The sequence below is a fragment of the Crassostrea angulata genome, chromosome 5, assembly GCF_025612915.1.
Source record: "Crassostrea angulata isolate pt1a10 chromosome 5, ASM2561291v2, whole genome shotgun sequence".
Lineage (NCBI taxonomy): Eukaryota > Metazoa > Mollusca > Bivalvia > Ostreida > Ostreidae > Magallana > Magallana angulata.
The window spans coordinates 51,764,655-51,785,522 of record NC_069115.1 but is presented as its reverse complement, the minus strand read 5'-3'; the positions used below and the strand labels follow the sequence as shown (position 1 = coordinate 51,785,522).

Here is a 20,868-nt window from a genome sequence, read left to right as displayed (position 1 = left end):
TAGAATGTAATCAGAGCAAAGTTTGTTTACATTACGTAACATGTTCTGTAATAAGCATTGGTAGAACAAACAAAACCTGCTGTAGTTTTCACAGAGTTACGAAATCTAAACACCTTTGGTATTACTTTACGGCAGGTGTTCGGTCAGCCTTATAAAATTCCATGAAGAGAATTGGTCAACCTTGAAGTTTTCAGAAGGATGCTTGACCCCCACTTGACCTCCACTTAACAGTGTCCTCCCCTTTATAAAATATCCAGTACTTAATACAGAAATAATTGCTGACCCCTCTTCATACGTAATTCTTAATGACAAATCTCCCTCTTAATTTCCCTATATATACTTGAACAGATCAGGCAATATTTATCCCTAACACAAACTCTCAAAGGAACAAGACTTTGATTTTAAGTCGTCACATATTTTATTTGATTTTAATACCTTTTATGTAACGTATGTCAAATGGTGTTCTATGTCTCCTAAAATCATTCTGAAAAGCTTCTTTAATAATCTAGTTCTGAATTAAAACAAGGCATTCTTGACACATGTAACTGTTGGTAACGATAAATACTGAGCTGGTTAAAATGGCTATAGTATCAGAACAAATTATAACATGTATTACTAAAGATTGACAGAAACAAAAATTCTTAAAACATCACAAAAATAAATTTATAAAGAAAAACTAACTGAGCTCTAAAGAAAAGATTTAATCTTCAAACATACACTCTCAAAGTCATACCTCCTTACAAATCTGATTTTTTTTTTGTTACGGAGTATGACTGATGTTTTGAAATTACATGCAACGTACAGTACAATGGCGGTAAGTTTAACAAAAACAATTAAAATTAGCATTGCAATTTTTTTCTTCTAGGAAATGAATTCTTAAAAGAATGTATTTAATTCTTTTGAAAAAAAGTCATAACTGCATGATTATTAATCTGTTGTTCTAAATTCTTAATTAATTGTTGAGTTATTTAATTGTTGCGATGTCTTTCATTATAATTTCAATATGTTATAAGACAAATTTTTACATTAAATTCCTTGATATTTACATCTCATTAGACTTCATAACACTACATGTACTTTGTTAACCGTTCCTAATGATGTTCAAAACATTTTCTTATCGCAATAGCTTCGTTGGATTTAGTGCGCTTCATAGCCAGGCAATTATTACAACATACAGAATTCAGTTAATCCTACTTAATCCCAAATCTTAAAATATCTTCATTAACTGCATCCTGGAGATAAAATGTGATTCACAGAAAATGTTCAAGGAACTTGAAGTTAAGTTTTTTATACCTATTAGCATTTCTGAAAATAATTGGCAATAAAAAAAAAACTTGCAGTGATCTGCATGGGGATAAAATGAGTTCGTGCAATAAGCTGCACTTTCTTCAATGTAACCTTAAGTATCGTAAAGATTTTAGAATTCATAATTGCATAAACTGCTGAAATACTCACAGCTACTTTTCAGAAGTGTTTTCTTATTGAGATTGTCTATTTGCTACAAGTCACATAGGTCTCCTTCCTACAGAATCTTGGCACTGAATGATCTCACTATCTGCTGCTGAAGTTTCCTCTGCATACTAAACCTACTCTGTCCGGTACTATTTTACCATTACACCAGGTGACCCCTGCATTACCTTAGAAACTTACGTAACCTATAGGGACACTGGGTAAATTGTCATGAAACCAAATCATCGATGGACCATGACCACATAAAACCAATTGACCAAGAGTAATTCTATTTGAGGACTGAATTTTCAATGCTGTACCTATCTCCCTCAAGATCAAAGGCCCATCTAATGATTTTGAATTTTATTTGAACAGAGAATGGGTACTTTTCAATAAAATTCCTATTATGCCTCGCCACGTCCCTAACTATCAATTTCTCATGGGTTTTAACGAACAATGCAAGCAAGAGGGACTATTATGAAAAATGTAGAGTTTAGATGTAGACTAGATGTTTAATCTACACAGTGAAAGAAGAGAAAATCGGTCAGTTGAAATACATTGTAATGTATATCTCTCAACATCGTTTAAACCATTATAAACCAGTGGTTTCATACTGCAATTATACTTTGCTTAGAGCTAAATATCTGTGTGAAACAACCTTTCAGAATGATATTCATTTCAAACATGGTTTCCAATTTCACAACATAACCATAGCAAGATGTTGAAAGAAAATGTCTTAAAATTGAACAAGATACCTCATCTTTAATGTACCCAATACATTTACAATCACTTCTCTTTAAGTGTAATGACCATTATGATTTACCTTGGAATCATTTAAGTTTGAGGGGGCATATTATAGTGTATTGCAGATTTTTTACTGGAAGGTTCAAAAGGTCGGAGTTTTGTGGTCAGGAGTTACCTTATTCATACTGAATGAATAGACAATGTCTTTCATAATTCATTGAGGGTTTTATAACTCAATAAAATTGACCCACATACTAAAACAAATTCTTTATGAAGTCACACTAAATCGCTTTGATTGACAAAATCTCTCTTTCTCTCTCTCTCTCTCTCTCTCTCTCTCTCTCGCACACACAACTACTTATGAAGACACACTAAATCCTTAAATTCACGCATTCTCTCTCTCTCCTCTCTCTCTCTCTCTCTCTCTCTCTCTCTCTGTATTACTCTGTATTAGTTGAGGAGTGACTGAATTCATGACCAGGTTAATGTGACCACCCTAACACAATCTGAACACCAGAAGAATTAATCAGCATTAGAGAACTCTATCAACACAAAAAATCTGGAACCTGAGAGTAATTTAGCCACTAACCCAACCTTTTCCCCACTCTGATCTATGATTTCACTACTTTTTTCTGCTTTGTTGAACACATTGAAGATTTATTTACAAACAAATTCTTTCATTCCATTTTTGGCCTGTTTTTTGCCCCCGTTTTGGTGATAGAGACTTGTAATATAAGCTTGATACAGCTGCTATCTTGCCCTATCTCACCTGCCCAAAAACTTATCTCATTCTTAAATCTTTCTTGGTTTTTTAAGTTTGTGAAAATAAATGTGTTAATAGGACATTAGAAAATAAAATGACTAGGTCAAATAATGTAAAGGTCATACGTTAAACAGAATATCAAAGTGAGTGAATCACACCTGAAGATGATGATGGCCATGATGATGGTGATGATGATGATGATGATGATAATGATGACGATGATGATGCAGTGGTTGATTATTGCAAAAATCTTTAAAAGACTCTTGGACACTCTTTTTCAATACATACCAATCTGTGAAGATTTTTGGTCCCAACTTCTCAGTGTATCTTCAAGCTGCAAAGGTAAATTCAAAAATTTAAATCATCTTTGCAAAACTTACCCTACCATCTTCACTACATAAACTCTATGACATGTATCATGAATAACATATACGGCATGTACAAGTTTTGTTTGCAGATTCCATGATTTATCCACCTATGACAGGGGCAGGATATACCCGGTAATAATATCTTTGCCATGAATGTATTGATACATGATCTGTATGATATCAAAAGTTTAAATTTTAGTAACAAAATTTCCATCAAATCCAATCAAGTTTGAGAATTATCAATATTACCCACCTCTACTGTAAATACATATATCCTATCCTCAAATGTCACACTATTTAATACTACGAGACACAAGATGTAATAAACAAGACACAGAGAAGAAAGCGGTCCTTTTCTTTACCCTGCCCTGCACACAAATACCAAGGCCTTTGCTCACTTGTAACATAGATTTGTAAAGAAAACACACTTGCCAAAAAGAGACCTAATTTTCTCTGTTCACTTAAGTGTACACTATACAGCAGAGAGAGAAAACGCCTTTGGTGATTGAAGCTTATCAAATTGTACAAATCAAAAAAATATATAACACAAGGCCAATTTAAAGGCTAACAATTGGGGATTTGATTTAATTTACAATTGTAGAAACTTTTAATTCAAACTTTTTGATACATGACTCTGATGGAAAGAGAACCTTTCAACCTGAGATTTAAAGGTTTCAATACTTAAGTGCAGTTTGTCAATTAAATGTAATTGTGCAAAGATGATACTGAAAGTGCTTATAGGTGCACTAAATGATCAAATTAGAATGATTTCCTTGTTTTCACACTAAAGGATATCAACTGAGTTTCTCTTTCTCATCAACCGATTTTTTCATGATTGTCATGTCTTATTCCAAAAAAAAATTGTTAAAATCATTTAAATCAAAGAAATATTTCTGGTTGAAGGCATGTCGATAATTTACAGTGAGTCACTGCTAATAATACACTAGAGGGGGAGAGAAAACACCTGAGGTTCTGAACAGAGCATTTATCAAGTTACCAAACACAGCTTTCCCTGTGATGTTTACATACAAGTTTACGCAAGCAGGAAGTGGTATAAAGTACGTAAACTGAAGGTCTTCTCTATGAATTTTGATTTTAGCGAACAGCAATTCTTATATCAGCTTTTGAAGGTGGTATGCGACATCTGTAGTCAATGATATTAATGGGGGTTAAACTACATTATAATTAAAATACTTTCATCGCTTTAAATTTTTGAAATTTTACAATTTTTTTTCTTCAAAAAATACCTTTTAAGAATTTTAGGAAGGTAAAACTTTTAAAATCCCCCGTGGGATTCAAACTCATGACTTACAGATCCATAATGAACTCTCTAACCCACTGCTCTAAGCTGTTAAATGACAATATTTAAGGAAAGAAACTATTTATAATATTATACTTGATTTAATTGTTTATTTCGATAAATAATACGTCTCAACATGGAGGTGTCCCATACCACTTTAAGGGCACTGTAAATTTAAAGAATTGAAAATGACGTTGACCATTCTAAATCCACTCTTTTCTATGACGGTACAACTCACAGGGCATGGTTTCAACTGAATATCTTTTCAATGAAGTGATTTATATAATTACAAAACAATAGTTAATTATGGTGGCTTAATGTTCACTGTAAATGCTTTGATAGTGAAATTAAAACCCTTATAATGTATTCGTCTCAAAGTAATCACTTTTGAAATCTGTCACACTGCACCTAAACATACAGTGTTTTTTTTAATCTTAGATCTAGTAATCTGGCAACACCTGTCTGTTACCTTAAGTCTGATCAAGATGCATTTTATAATGCATCTTTTTTATGTTAAAAGACAATTAGTTGTCTACTAACAGATTTTGCTCTCAATGAACAAAGTACTACAATGTACTACTAATGTAATAGATTCCTTTTTTGTTATAATAACCATATCTTTGACAAAAAAAATGACCCTTGAATTTAACGATTTTAATAGAAGCCTCGATCCTTGTTAATTTTAACCCTGCTAGATGCCAAGGTGTTGAGAAGAAATTTTAGAAAAATACAATTTCACTGCCCAGCCCTAACACAAGAGACACTATAACAAAGTACTAGCTGTTTTCTGTTCTAGTCTTTACCTAAAATATTAATATGGCCTCTGAGGGAATTCATTTTATTTTAATATGTTCTTTTTCTGTATAGATGTTACACTTTCAGAGAAGCTGAAAATACCCAAACACTTATATCCAACTGACAAACAAGAAGCAACCAATTAGCAAACGTAACCAAAAATTATTGATATGATTTAAAATTTAAAACTTTCATAAACAAAGTTAAAATAAATGGTTCAATCTCTGTTCTAATAGCAACAAATTACTCTATCGAATAATCAAAGAGGAGGGAAAATTATGTAATTAAAGAGAATGCACTCAATGCATGGTCTAAAAAATTATCTTGGTCCCAATAGCCAGGACCTTAACTCACCAAACACGATGTATGACACATATATATGTCAATCATGTTACAAAATAAGAGTACCTGCGTCCACAATTTTTACCACCACAGCGAGAATTGAGCCTTGACCTTTTGCCGCATGTCAAATTTATTCGCACCCTTTGCACAGATAATCATGCATTATTCTATGGAGTTATGAACAACATGAATTTTAACGATGAAATATATTACAATATAAAAAAAAAATTGGAAACTTAATTTCCCTTCATTCTTAGCATATGATAATTCATGTTCTTGACAAAATTTTTATCCAATGAAAACATAATTTACATACATTGTACTTATAGATTCCCATCAATGTCTTGGGACTTCACATTTTTATGAATGAAAACTGTACAAAAGCCTTAGTTATTTAGAAATTAAAAATCTTACTGCTGTTATTGTATATGTTCAGTGTGTCGAGGTAAACAAGACAACAGTCCATGTCTCCTGCTAAGAAGAAACCTATCTCTGCATACATAAATGATTAATTGGTCTTTACCCCTTTTCCACTGATCAGTTGATTCCAAAACACATCAAAAAATCACAAAGCGCCCGATGAAAAACTCTACGAGAGGTGACTTCAATTATGCCATACCTATTATGAAATTATGATAAGAGAGTCGTTACAACTCTTAAAAAATACTGTGACTCAAATTTCAGACGCCTGTAATCTTTGAGAAAATCTAGCTCTGGTGCAAAACCTTGGCAAACGGAAACCAAAAGTACAGACTCGCCTCCGTAACAATGGACTTCCTCTACTACAGAACAGCTGACACGGGCGACCAAATGTCGGCATCTTCAGAGCAAAAGTCGTAGACCAAAAAGGGCCGAGATCTTATCAACCTAAGTGTAGGGGTACTTCTCCTGAAGAAAGCACTTTATTGTCATCACGGACAAAATATCAGTCTGTACCGCAAATCAAAGCTCAAGATAGATTAAACTTTGACATAACAAGGGTCTGTTTCAGATTATGATAGGAAGACTGTGAATTTGACCATTCATGTCCTATAAATATACTAACTTTTAACAAGCCAAGATTTTTTTTATATATAATTAAGGGTCTGGGTTTCTAAAACAGGAAAGCATTCAAAAAAGTTTCCATCTATATATAAATGTGTCAAACAATCCTCATGTGTCTGCATGAGTTACTCTATACTTGGGCAACAAGCACTTATAAAGTTTGATAGGATAAAACATTAAGACCTATATATGTATCAGAGTACTGGAATGTCCGATAGGGATATTGACACCAGTTTGAATCATCTGATTTGACATTAGATCATCCTGAATCAGTGACTGGGCGCTCACTGGGGTAGTCTCGGGTGACGCAGGGAGTCACAAAGTCAGGCTTACATCATCCATTACTGATCCCAGTGGTTGACCGGAACCATCAATACACCGGATACTTTCCACTAATCGGACAAATTTGTTCCACCCCACTACCCGACCATGTCAAACTAGTTAAAAGGTCAAAGATTTGACTTCTTTACATAAGTTTGAAAATTCACTGAATGCTCCCCCCACCATCCTTTAAATTATTATGTAGGGAGACTTCATTGAGAAGTTCAACATTTCCCGCAGGGTAGAATTGTGCAAGACATGAGTTCACACAAGTCAAACCTGTTAAACTATTCACAAGGACCATTGAAGCTTTTCTGGTGAAAGACACTAACAATCCCCGATAACTTACTAAAGGGATTACATATCACATGTACTTTTAAAATACATGACCTAGTAAAGCCAAAAGAAATTATCAATGGTTTGAAAATAGATATTGGTCTCTAAATACAGTCTGTGTGAATCTTGTCAAAACCACAGAAGTTTCCATAGAATGTCGTTGTGGGCAACTTAGACTAAAATTTAAACCAATCCTAGTGAAATCTTCAATGGCAAAATTTGTTCAGATTTAAAGATTATATGTAGAAATTATCATAATAATTCAAAGGCGTTCAAGTTAATGACAACTGTATCCGTTCGACCTTCAATTTTTTGTAAAGTGCAGATGTTTTGCAATAAAAAAAATCGGAATGTGCATTAAAAAATTTAAACACTATACTTATCAAGCATTTCCTTTTTCATCTCCCAAAATAAAAGTGTAAACACTGTTTTTTCCTTGATAACATCAGATAGGATTTATACACAATAGCTTTGAAGGAGATACTCTCTACATTGATAACCTACACCCAAGCAATCATTTCCAGCAGATCTTTAACTCAATATCACAGTATAACCTTCAAAGATTAATATCCTAAATATGCAGAATAAAGTGATAATTCCCTAAAGCTTTTAGCCATGCACTAATATTCACAAGGACGTGCAATCTGAAGGGCTCTAATGCATTAGAAGAAAATTTCATCAAGTGTCCTGAAAGTGTCTTTTTGCAGGTGCTCTTTTCAATCCTGTAAGTTGATCATTGAAACAGTCTGGCGAGATCATTTATCCTTACAGTTTGAAATTTTTCACCTATTCAATGATAATTATCCTCAGACAACTACCGTAGATCCACTTCAGTACCGTTGTAAATGAACAAGAATTCAATATTTGTCTTCACTAATGACCATTCACTTTAAGTGATTATACACCTTTTTACCTGTCCCTAAAATGCATATTGCCACACACTGGCTGGCTCTTGCATGGAACTGGTAAAACACTGTCATACAAGCACACACAAAATTTCTCCAACCAAAAAAACTGGGGCGAAACTTACTTCATAAACTCGATTAATACTTTTTTAAGATGTCTTAAAAACAAATCAAGATATTCATATCTTTGTGTCAATTGTATTTAGAAACCTTCTGAACCACCTGTTTAAGATCTTCAATACACAGAATAAAGAAATAATGGGAACTGCCAATTCACACCCAACTATTTCTAAATGCGACCGCCACTTGCTGCATTTTTGGGGTGAGAACTCTAAATACCTGAACAAATAAATCTAAATATATTCTTTAAGCTTGTTGAATATTTTTTCTAGAAAAGTAAAATTCACTGTCCATAGAAATGTACGGTGGTCAAACCAAGACAAATCCCCAGGGGACACTTGCACAATCTATCCTACTGACCCAGATTTACGAGGACACAAGAGTCTTCAACAAGATTTAATCAGTTTTTTGAACACTAAAATCACAATACAGAGATAGCTATTGAAACTGGCCCAACACCTCCAAGTAAGGCATGTTTTAAGAGATTAAGACTGGTCAGACTAGGGCTACAATGTAACCCACAAGCACTCAATCGTCAGAAAGAAAAATCTATTTCTATCTTTTGGATTATATATATATATATATATATATATATATATATATATATATATATATATATATATATATATATATATATATAGTCATCACAATTGCTGAAGTTTTTGTCCCAATATAAATTTATCACAACAAAACTAAGTTTTAAGATACTAGTATTTTTTTCCACACTAATTTTACTTGCCCACTGATGAAGGGGCAAATTATTAAGGGCAGAATTTCAGACTACATATATATAGTACTGTAGATTCCTGATTAAATGCAAGGAAATAATATCTGCATCAAATCGTGAGATGCACAACTCACAGATTTTAAAATCTTGCTTTTAATTTTTGACAGATGTAAACTAAATGAAACTATCATGATAAGAATTTTGAATTTGAATTTTATATTCTCATAATTTTTGCAAAATGGTTGAATAGCAGAATGTAGTTCTTGCGTAAAATAATGAATCTACAGTAGCATTTTAATCATATAGTTTAAGAATTCCATAGTAAAATTTTCTCTGAAAACATATTTATGATTTTTACTTACCTATATAAGAACACAAACCAATGCCAAGATGTAAAGATATGAATAAATGCAAATGGATGACCAAGAAAATATTCTCCAAAATGTCTAGCAATACTGAAAGGAAGTGGGAGGATTTAGGAGAATATAGTACTTAGTCAGAACCAGAAATAAAGCTGTAATATAATACAAACGTCCCCTGCAATAGACCAAAGTCAGGGAGCGTCCTTGTAGAAGTTTTTGCTTTGCTTTGACGAAGGGTGAGCTATTGTAATTACTGTATTAGAAGCATAAGACGATGGCTCAATGACGCCATCATGGAGAGATAGGGTTACAGGAAAACTGGACAGCTAGAAATTATCCAAGGATTAAATTTAATATGTGGCCTTGGTTAAGAACTTTTTTCAAAAGTAATTTTTCATAAAGAGGATATGGTCAGAGACCTCTCCTGATGGTACAACTCATATGCAACAATGCCCTTGCTATGAAAAATAAAAAACAGTCTCATTGTTTGGAACCATCCAGGGTTAGCATGGACAGAATCTTGTTCCCTAGGGTATGATTTAGGAAGTTTCTTACAAAAGGAGAACACTGACCCTGAATGGATGGGCAATGCATCAGAAAGTGACAATAAGGGGATACTGAGGTACTACAGACATTCTAGAGTTAGTCTCTCTGTGGCTAAGTCTTACCTTGATACAGACATTCTAGAGTTAGTCTCTCTGTGGCTGAGTCTTACCTTGGTACAGACATTCTAGAGTTAGTCTCTCTGTGGCTGAGTCTTACCTTGGTACAGACACTCTAGAGTTAGTCTCTCTGTGGCTGAGTCTTACCTTGGTACAGACATTCTAGAGTTAGTCTCCTGTGGCTGAGTCTTACCTTGGTACAGACATTCTAGAGTTAGTCTCTCTGTGGCTGAGTCTTACCTTGGTACAGACATTCTAGAGTTAGTCTCTCTGTGGCTGAGTCTTACCTTGGTACAGACATTCTAGAGTTAGTCTCTCTGTGGCTGAGTCTTACCTTGGTACAGACACTCTAGAGTTAGTCTCTCTGTGGCTGAGTCTTACCTTGGTACAGACATTCTAGAGTTAGTCTCCTGTGGCTGAGTCTTACCTTGGTACAGACATTCTAGAGTTAGTCTCCTGTGGCTGAGTCTTACCTTGGTACAGACATTCTAGAGTTAGTCTCTCTGAGGCTGAGTCTTACCTTGGTACAGACATTCTAGAGTTAGTCTCCTGTGGCTGAGTCTTACCTTGGAACAGACATTCTAGAGTTAGTCTCTCTGTGGCTGAGTCTTACCTTGGTACAGACATTCTAGAGTTAGTCTCCTGTGGCTGAGTCTTACCATGGTACAGACATTCTAGAGTTAGTCTCTCTGAGGCTGAGTCTTACCTTGGTACAGACATTCTAGAGTTAGTCTCTCTGAGGCTCAGTCTTACCTTGGTACAGACATTCTAGAGTTAGTCTCTCTGTGGCTGAGTCTTACCTTGGTACTAATCATTGCACTGATGGACAGGATGGGCTCCACGCCCACAAACAGCACACGATGGTCCTCTGGAGTCAGGGACGAAAACTTCCTACAAGGGGACAAAATCTTTTTTTTTTAAGTAACGAATACATGTATTCTTACATTGTACATATCTATGCAACAGAACACAACTGTCTACAGTAAAACAGTTATAGCAAACATGCTTACAATGAATTGGGGCTTACAGCGAATTGATTTTCATTCCCCGAGACTATATTACATGTTGTAAACTAGACGGATATAATGAATTACACTTATAAGGAAGTAAAATCGCCCGTCCCCAGCATTTCGTTATAAGCGTGTTTTACTGTAATAACATTGTCAGCATATATCTAAAGCAATTAAAAATATATTTTTCTACATGAGAATATGTTCAATTGATGTCCACAACTTAATCTCTGCACCGATCACCACAGAATGATGTGTAAAATAGGCACAGAAGTTCTCTAAAAGCTATATCAAGTACTAACACAGATTTATCCATTGAATTTTCACAATTTCTGCAGCTTTACACACGAATGTTCACACGAAAATTTGTCTCCAAAATTGACTGTAAACTGTTCACAAAACCAGTAGTTTTTAACAAAATGGAATGTTTTATAAAACTGTCTTAAAACTTTTCTGCAACAAAATAGAATTGTCTACAGAATATATCATCAGCTGTATATAGTTCCAGTCTCGACACATTCGGGTTCTGTGCCCATGCATCTGCAGAATTTTCTTATATATGCAGACTCTTTTAAGAACAAAACACATTGCACAACAAAAGAATTTTTTTCATTACATATGCATGCAGCTATAAACATTTAAATGTCATATATTGTTTAGTAAATATACATTCAACAAATGTAGTATCTTTCAACAAGAATGTGTTAATTAACAATGATAAACAGCTTCTAATTTTGGCTTGATTGCGAACAGAAGATCTAAAAATAAATACATGCTAGTCAAAATAGTGACATTAACTGGTGTGACACAGACTACACAGAATACAACAGAACTATACACAGTTATATGTTTGACATCAGTTATCATTCCACAAAATAATGTTTCATAAGAAATCACACACATACTTTTGACATAATATTTTTATTTAACATGGCCTTGGGAACAAGGATTTTTGTGTCCAACAAAAATTACATTTCCAGTTCATAGTTGGTAAGTAATGATAAACACTGCCTTTGGAAAGTAATGTAATAGCATTATTATTATTTAGTATTTTTTTTGGGGGGGGGGGGGGGGGATAGGGCAGCAATAGTATTGAATGGTTGGCCTTAAAAAAAATATTCTTCATTTCATTGATTCTATAACAAAAAAGCATTTAATTGCATGCTCAATGTTTCTAACTTCTGAAGCCAGCATTACTAGGACTGGGTCCATAGAACTATAAAAATCTTGCTCATTTACGATCACAGTTTCACTTTAAAATCCCATGGGAGATCAAAAGTGACCTTGTACTAGTTTAAGGCCCCAGGGTACCATCCCTGACTTACCTCAGGGGCTCAGCATAAGTGTCCAGTATGCTCCTCAGCCTCTTGCCGTACTCTCTCTCACTCTTCAGCAAATCATGGACCATTTCATGTCGAGCATCAACTGCTTATAAATATAATGATATATAGTGGCAATGTGAAATACATATACAACAAATAAATCATAATCAAAGTGTTATTATTTTTTGTATCAAATATGCGGGAAAAAAATACATAAAATGTACATATTTTTTTCAATTTACAAGTGAACATGGAGGGTACGTGCATGACTGTACTTTATATTCAAAGAGAAATAACTCTATGTGATGTTTCCTTACTTTATGACTCGCTCACAAATTTTGCAAAGTACAAAATAATTCAATATGCATTAATATGCAATTTCTCCATGCACACCTTTCCGGGTTCAAACTCCCTGGAATTTAGAGGCATTCAGCCAGGTGCATTAATGAAATCTTAAAATAACTTTGATCAAATACAGCTACATAGAAAGAGCAAGAAGTTCATTCACAATATGATGGACAAGTACATTACTTCTAATGAAGCGAGAAATTTTGACATTCCAGACATGACAATGGTGACAAACAAACAAGAGAGGTGTTTGGTTCAAATTATCACCACCATCCATCACCTGAACAGGTGTAACAAAAGTTAGGTATAGAGCCCGTGCCATTGACCAAATGGAGTTGTTTTGCACATAATTTCAATAACCTTGGGGTTAAGAATTTGGTGCCATTTCTTGATCGGTTAAGTTATAAAAATGAGATCTTTTATTTATAAGACATACACCCCTAAAATAAACAGAATTTCTTGACATTTTGACATTGTTCACTGAAGCCTCATGGCTGCCTATTATCTCTTCACAAATTCAACAATAACACACATTTTAAAAATAACTTACACCATCTTATTCACCTCAAAATTTAATTTCTGGAAATCTCTCAATAAAAAAAAAAAGTAAATATTAAGATGCATTTTAGATTTCTTTTTTTTTAATGATTGATGTTTTGTCAAATATTGAATATCATACATCTGTAAATGTAATAAGCTTTTAAACAAAAAAGTACGTGGGAACAAGATAAAATCACAGCCAGATTCTACTTTACAAAAATACGTTTTTTACCCGACGATGCATATATATTTTCACTACTGTATAATACATGTATATGTCTTAAACGTGGGCGTGTATCAACACCTTTCTTGACCTATATGTCAGTAACTTAATCACACAATTAGGGCCTCAATAATTTACATCATTAAGAACTTGTTATTCCTATACTTCTCAATAAAAAAATACAAAGAGAAAAAAATCTGTTTACGCCAGGTGCATAAATTGCAGGGATTGAGTGCACAGTTGTCAATAAATTGATAGGTGATACGACCATCAGGACAAACTACAGACCGCATAGTCAGAAAAACACCTCATAAAGACAACGCACATAAATCCTCTCCTCAGACAACCTGTGCATTGAAAGGAAGCGGCCAGTATATAAGATAACGAAAGGGACTAAACGGTCCTTATACATTATGCATTGTATTCTACGTTAATATAAATTTTGTTCTTCATATGTATTTTGAAACATTAATATCAAAGAAAAGTGTTATTATAATAATGACATTATGCAATTGTCAACTGTTAATCATGATCAGGAAATAGCTTCAGAATGTTTCCTTGACAAATGTATCTTGAGCAAATTATATAAATAAGAAGCACGAGCAACAATGCCCCATTCAATTTGCCGAGTCACAAAAAAATCTGAGTATACTTTGAAGAAACCATCGCCTTAATGCAAAACACAGCCTGTTCTATCACTATCCCACGTAATGCTTCAGAGCTTGGAGAAAAACCTGAGAAAATGTAAGCTTAATGTGACAGAGTACCTCTGGGGTAATCCAAGCCATCTGCCAGCTCCTCAAAGACATCTTCCAGGCCAGAGTCGAGGGGCGGGGACCCACAGCTGCTGTCTGAGTTGAGGATGGAGCGTGTGGAGTCCATGATGAGGCGGTAGCTGCTGATTCGGTAGTCCATGCTGGCCTGCGTGAGCAGGTCCCTCAACCCGCCGCCATCCTCACTGCTCAACTGTAAAATATAGAAATACAGAGATTTATAGTACAACATAATGACACAATACAGGTCCCTCAACCCGCCGCCATCCTCACTGCTCAACTGTAAAATATAGAAATACAGAGATTTATAGTACAACATAATGACACAATACAGGTTCCCCAGCTTAACCCCATCCTCAATGCTCAACTGTAATGTTAAAGCAAACAATATGATAACAGACAATAACACTGCTTGGCTACAACATATGTTAAGGACACCATACAAGTTTCTTAGTCCGTCACCAATTTTCATTCTGCTAACGCATTTTATTAAATGTGTATGCATACACCGCTGCAGTTATGAGACTATATCGTTCAAAAAATAATGATTCAATGCCTAAATAACAACATATACTGCTCAAGTGTAATTAACATACAACATAATAACACCGCTCAACTTCAACATAAACACACAATAAAATAACTCTGCTCCACTACAACATAAACGAAGAAAATATTAGTTACTGCACTGCTCATTTTATTGTAATCTAGAGAGAATACAATAACTATCCTTGACAAAAAGATAGACAATACAATAACACTGCTCAATTTATGGTAGAAAAAGACAATACAAAACCACTGCTCAACTGTTATTTGGAGGAAGTCAATAAAAAATAATTACTCCAATGAAAATGTAATTAGGAAATTCAGTAACACTGCTTAACTCTAATGTAATTAAGCAATGCAATAACAATGCTTAACTGTAATGTAATCAGTCAATGCAATATCACGGCTCAAAAGTAATCTAATTAGGAAATTCAGGAACACTGCTAAACTGCAATGTAATTAGGAAATGCAAAACCACTGTTAAACGTCAGCAGCAAGATTGAAGTACAATAACACCACTCAACTACAACAATGATAAGCACAATAACACTGCTCAACTACAACAATGATAAGCACAATAATACTGCTCAACTGCAATGTAGAGACAGCCTATACAATAACACTGATCAACTGTAATGTAGAGACAGACAAAACAATAACACTGCTCAACTGTAATGTAGAGACAGACTATACAATAACACTACTTAAATGTAATGTAGAGACAGCCTTTACAGTAACACTGCTTAAATGTAATGTAGAGACAGCCTATACAATAACACTTCTCAACTGTAATGTAGAGACAGGCTATACAATAACACTGCTTAAATGTAATGTAGAGACAGCCTATACAGTAACACTGCTTAAATGTAATGTAGAGACAGCCTATACAATAACACTGATCAACTGTAATGTAGAGACAGACTATACAATAACACTGCTGCTCAACTGTAATGTAGAAACAGACTATACAATAACACTGCTCAACTGTAATGTGGAGACAGACTATACTATAACACTGATCAACTGTAATGTGGAGACAGATTATACAATAACACTGCTGCTCAACTATAATGTAGAGACAGACAAAACAATAACACTGCTTAAATGTAATGTAGAGACAGCCTATACAATAACACTGCTCAACTGTAATGTGGAGACAGCCTATACAATAACACTGCTCAACTGTAATGTAGAGACAGACTATACAATAACACTGCTCAACTGTAATGTAGAGACAGACTATACTGTAACACTGCTCAACTGTAATGTGGAGACTGTCTATACAATAACACTGCTGCTCAACTGTAATGTAGAGACAGACTATACAATAACATTGCTCAACTGTAATGTAGAGACAGCCTATACAATAACACTGCTCAACTGTAATGTGGAGACAGACTATACAATAACACTGCTGCTCAACTGTAATGTAGAGACAGACTATACTATAACACTGGTCAACTGTAATGTGGAGACAGATTATACAATAACATTGCTCAACTGTAATGTAGAGACAGACTATACTATAACACTGCTCAACTGTAATGTGGAGACAGCCTATACAATAACACTGCTCAACTGTAATGTGGAGACAGGCTATACAATAACACTGCTGCTCAACTGTAATGTAGAGACAGACAAAACAATAACACTGCTTAAATGTAATGTAGAGACAGCCTATACAATAACACTGATCAACTGTAATGTAGAGACAGCCTATACAATAACACTGCTCAACTGTAATGTAGAGACAGACTATACAATAACACTGCTCAACTGTAATGTAGGGACAGACTATACAATAACACTGATCAACTGTAATGTAGAGACAGTCTACACAATAACACTGCTCAACTGTACTATACAGTATCACTTCTCAATTGCAATGTAAAAACTTTGAGTCATTTTGATTTCAAAAGTTACTTAATATCAAAATTCACACAAGCTTTTGCTGCTCAAGCTGATATTGAACTTGTCCTTACTTCTTATTTCCTTTTTTCAAATAAAAAAAATTGATATGACCATACAGATTTCCAGACAAACCAACTTTTAACACAAATATATCTTCAACTATTCATTACCTTATTTTACTGCATATCTACATCATTTTGCAAGATTTTTTTTACAATAATGAATTCTTGCCTTGCATTACTTTATTAAAATTCATTCAACAACTAAATGAAATATTGGTGAACATACAATTAAATTTTCTCTATAGAAATGTGAAGTGTCAAAATATGACAATATATGTTCCATGATCTGGCTATTAAACTGGTGCCACATTCAATTACCCCAATTTCCCACTGGTTTTTAAACTTTAGGAAATGAAACGAAAATCACCAAAAAATTACAAATTCAATTTCATTTTTATATATGAATTTCAAACTGCCCATCCCTTATGAACGACAGTAAACCATTAATTTCTGAGGAATGTGGTTCTGTAAATAAATATTGGATGTGTATTTAAACAAGATAAACATCATCTCGTCATTGGACACCCTAAAAACTTCCCCAGACTGGCAGACGGGCAAACCTGGGACCTATCAAAATTCCACTCCAATATTGTTCTTATCATGTTATTATTCTGGCATACTGGGATGATAAAATGCCTTCTTCTCTCAGTCTCTTGTCTCATCACAGTCAAAACTCTCTCTCTCTCTCTCTCTCTCTCTCTCTCAAAAACGCACAAACAATTAACATTGAAAACAGTTGTGCAATAATATCATACATCACACAAACAATGGCATAATATAGTATTATATTACATTTTTCTGAACATTCCTTACTTTTTAAATAAAAGAAGAATTATCAAATAATACAAGAATGCAGTCTCATTATTTATATGTTGGATGAGCATTCAAATTTTATCAGAACCTTCCATTTCTTAACCATCAATCCACAAACCACTGATAAAATAATCATCAATATTTCTCTGAATAATAATAAGTGAAATTTACTCAAAGAACACAAATTCACATCTATTATCTCCCTTATAACCCCTCCTGCTCTCCATTTCCAAACAACATAATTGGACAGTAATCCTTGAAGTTTTATCTGATCTGTCAGTGAAGATTTTCTAAATCCATCCCAAGTCAATAGCAGAATTGAAATAATCCACAGAAACTTTATATAAATAGGTTTTTATTTTTGTTTGATGAATAGAATAACAGGAGCAAAAGTTCATAAAGCCATTGGTCCAGGGTCATAGAGGTTAAATCTAATCTATTGCTGTATTAACCCTCATCACCTAAACAGTCAGTCAGCACTCAAGGTCACACATACTTCAAGGTTAATTACATGCGATATATTTTACCTTAATCAATTTAATTGAAAAATTATTTTTTTAAACTTCAATTCTTAAGAAATTTAAGGTCAAATTCATAAATGCAATAAAGGAATATAAAAGAATCATAGTAATCAACCTAAGAAATTACCATAATAATATGCTTTTCCTATTCTTAATTTTGGCATCAAAGCAAATCTATAAATATCCTGCTCCAAAGAATAGTTGCATTAACACATCGAAAAAACATCAACCTTCCAAGCAGATACAGGAAAACTCCATTAATGCTTCCCTAAAGTTAAGTTCAAATTATGTTGACCACTCATTTACCAGAATACAGTGTGACTCAATACATGCAATCTATTTGTTGCACAGAATCAAGAAATTGTATATAAATAAACCCTAAAGGTAACTCTCTCTCCTCTCTCTCTCTCTTTCTCTCTCTCTCTCTCCTCTCTCTCTCTCTCTCTCTCTCTCTCTCTCTCTCTCTCTCTCTCTCTCTCTCTCTCTCTCTCTCTCTCTCTCTCTCTCTCCAAAGTTCAATATAGAATTCACCCTTATTAGAAATTCTGTAATTGTCAACATTCAAAAAGATATGCAAGAAGTACCTTACCTTAGCATAAAAAGATCAGAGCACAAAAATCAGTGAAGGGGCCATCACATCAACACATACTGGTCAGATATTTTCAATCATTTAATGAGGATTTCAATCTACTATAAGATTTATGATGACCCTCAGGGCGTGATTTATTTTTAAACAGGACAGCTGAAAAAAAGTCGCCATGCATATTGGATGGACAAGTACACTGCATCTCTAAACTTATGTTTCTATAAAGATACTGTTAAAATTTCACTTTTGAAAATCTAAAAAATAAATTTAAAATAACTCGATTAATACAAGTCTTTTCTGAAACAAAAAAGTCTGACTAATGAAGATCTTGCACAGATTCCTTCTGATAACCATTACTGTTTGAAAACACCTTAAATACCTTCATCATAAGTGATCAAAATGTCAGACATCAGAAAGACCTGGCCATGATAGAAAGTACAACTCCAAGTTCCAATTTAATTAAGAGATGAGGTACGATTAAAATCATATGTGTTAATCAACACACCTGGCAGTCTTGCATGGCAATTACATGTGTAGTATTTTTTATTTCACTTGAATTTGATGCAAAATTATGACTTAGACCTTTACAAGGAAAAATTTAAATCTAAACTAAAAAGATTTGAGACCTCAACCAAGAATGCCCCTTAAAAGATTAGGCATGACTACCTGCACATATGTAATTCGTCTCTCCTAGCCATCAGTCTAAGCACATGGCTCAATGCATTTGACCTTCAGAAAAACAAATACAAGCTACAAAAATAAACAGAAGAAATACTTGTGCATTTTTATGAAACAAAGAAACAATAATCTGAGCACCGAAGGTTTCCCAATGAATATCAATCAATATATATAGAGGAAGAAATCATGTGTCTTAATTCTTTGCACATAAAATCGTGTGCTAAATGAAGGACTCGATGATGGAATTCTGGCAGATCTATACGAAGAAGAAGGATGAGGGCACAAATTCGTGATGAATGATTGGCTATCCCTCCTAACAAACAGTTCAACGCCAAGGCAATGAGTGACCTTCATCTTAAATCGGTGACCGATGTCGCTGTAAAACATTGGACAAAAAACATGCCAGGGGTTTTAATGATGATCATTAGTATAATAAATGTACTATAATTAACCATAAGATAGTTGTTGGCAGTGTACATCATACTTTCATTGTCAACTATACTGTTTCAATCTGTATGGGAATGTTTGGTAACCGATATAAATCAACAGTATGCATCATTCTCCTCTGTCATTCAATTATCATTTTTAGTAATGTTACTCTACATAACAAATCTACCTGTCAAAATGCAACTTTTTAGAAAGGGTTTCCCCTCACTTTTGATAATTGGAAAAGCCTGCAGTAGAACTATTAAGTAATATGATTAAAGGTATCAAAATCTAGTGTGATATTGTAAAGTTTGATATCTATATTTAAATGTTATATATTTTTGTTGTAAATTGCATCCGTCTGGATTACTGAAATAAGTTTACAACAAAATTTAATGTGCATGCAAGTGTATGCTTATTAACTTTATGCTGCAACTTTAGCATAAATTAAGAATTTACAACAAATTATTTTTTATACATGTAAAAATCTAGGGTTTTAAAATTTTAATACTTCACAACAATGTGTGTACTATGCAACAAATTAAGATAAAATTATTTTAAAAAACATTTTTTTTTGGGCATGATTGAAGTTACAGATCTGTATAATTTTTCTCTTTGCATATGTTCTCAAATTTAACATACATTAAAATGCATGAAAAAAAATGTACAGATTTTTGCTTTAAATTTTCAATCATTCATGAGTTCTGTAAATTAACTGAAAAGGGAACATTTAATATCTTACAATTTACTTACATGTGCATGATGGACATACTCGCTGAAACTCACGATTCGTTTTCTGATCGACCCACTTGTTTGTCTATACATTGTCACAGTCTAAAATATCACACACTTTTGGAATCATAGAAAAAGT

General features: G+C 33.8%; 1 protein-coding gene across 9 annotated transcripts in view; it reads right to left on the bottom strand.

Moving 5' to 3' along the window:
* LOC128184240 (uncharacterized) overlaps positions 1 to 20,868 on the bottom strand; it is a 105,933-nt gene that overhangs the window by 64,873 nt on the left and 20,192 nt on the right. For 6 of the 9 annotated variants that reach the window (XM_052853650.1, XM_052853652.1, XM_052853653.1 and 3 more), the window contains 4 exons: positions 14,449 to 14,647; positions 12,574 to 12,676; positions 11,039 to 11,129; positions 3,245 to 3,290 (listed from right to left, as the gene is read on the bottom strand). In XM_052853650.1, coding sequence (XP_052709610.1) covers positions 3,245 to 3,290; positions 11,039 to 11,129; positions 12,574 to 12,676; positions 14,449 to 14,647 — 439 coding nt within the window. Of the gene's footprint in view, positions 1 to 3,244; positions 3,291 to 11,038; positions 11,130 to 12,573; positions 12,677 to 14,448; positions 14,648 to 20,750; positions 20,838 to 20,868 lie in introns of those variants that run through there. The other 3 variants (XM_052853651.1, XM_052853662.1, XM_052853654.1) reach the window with 2 other exon arrangements.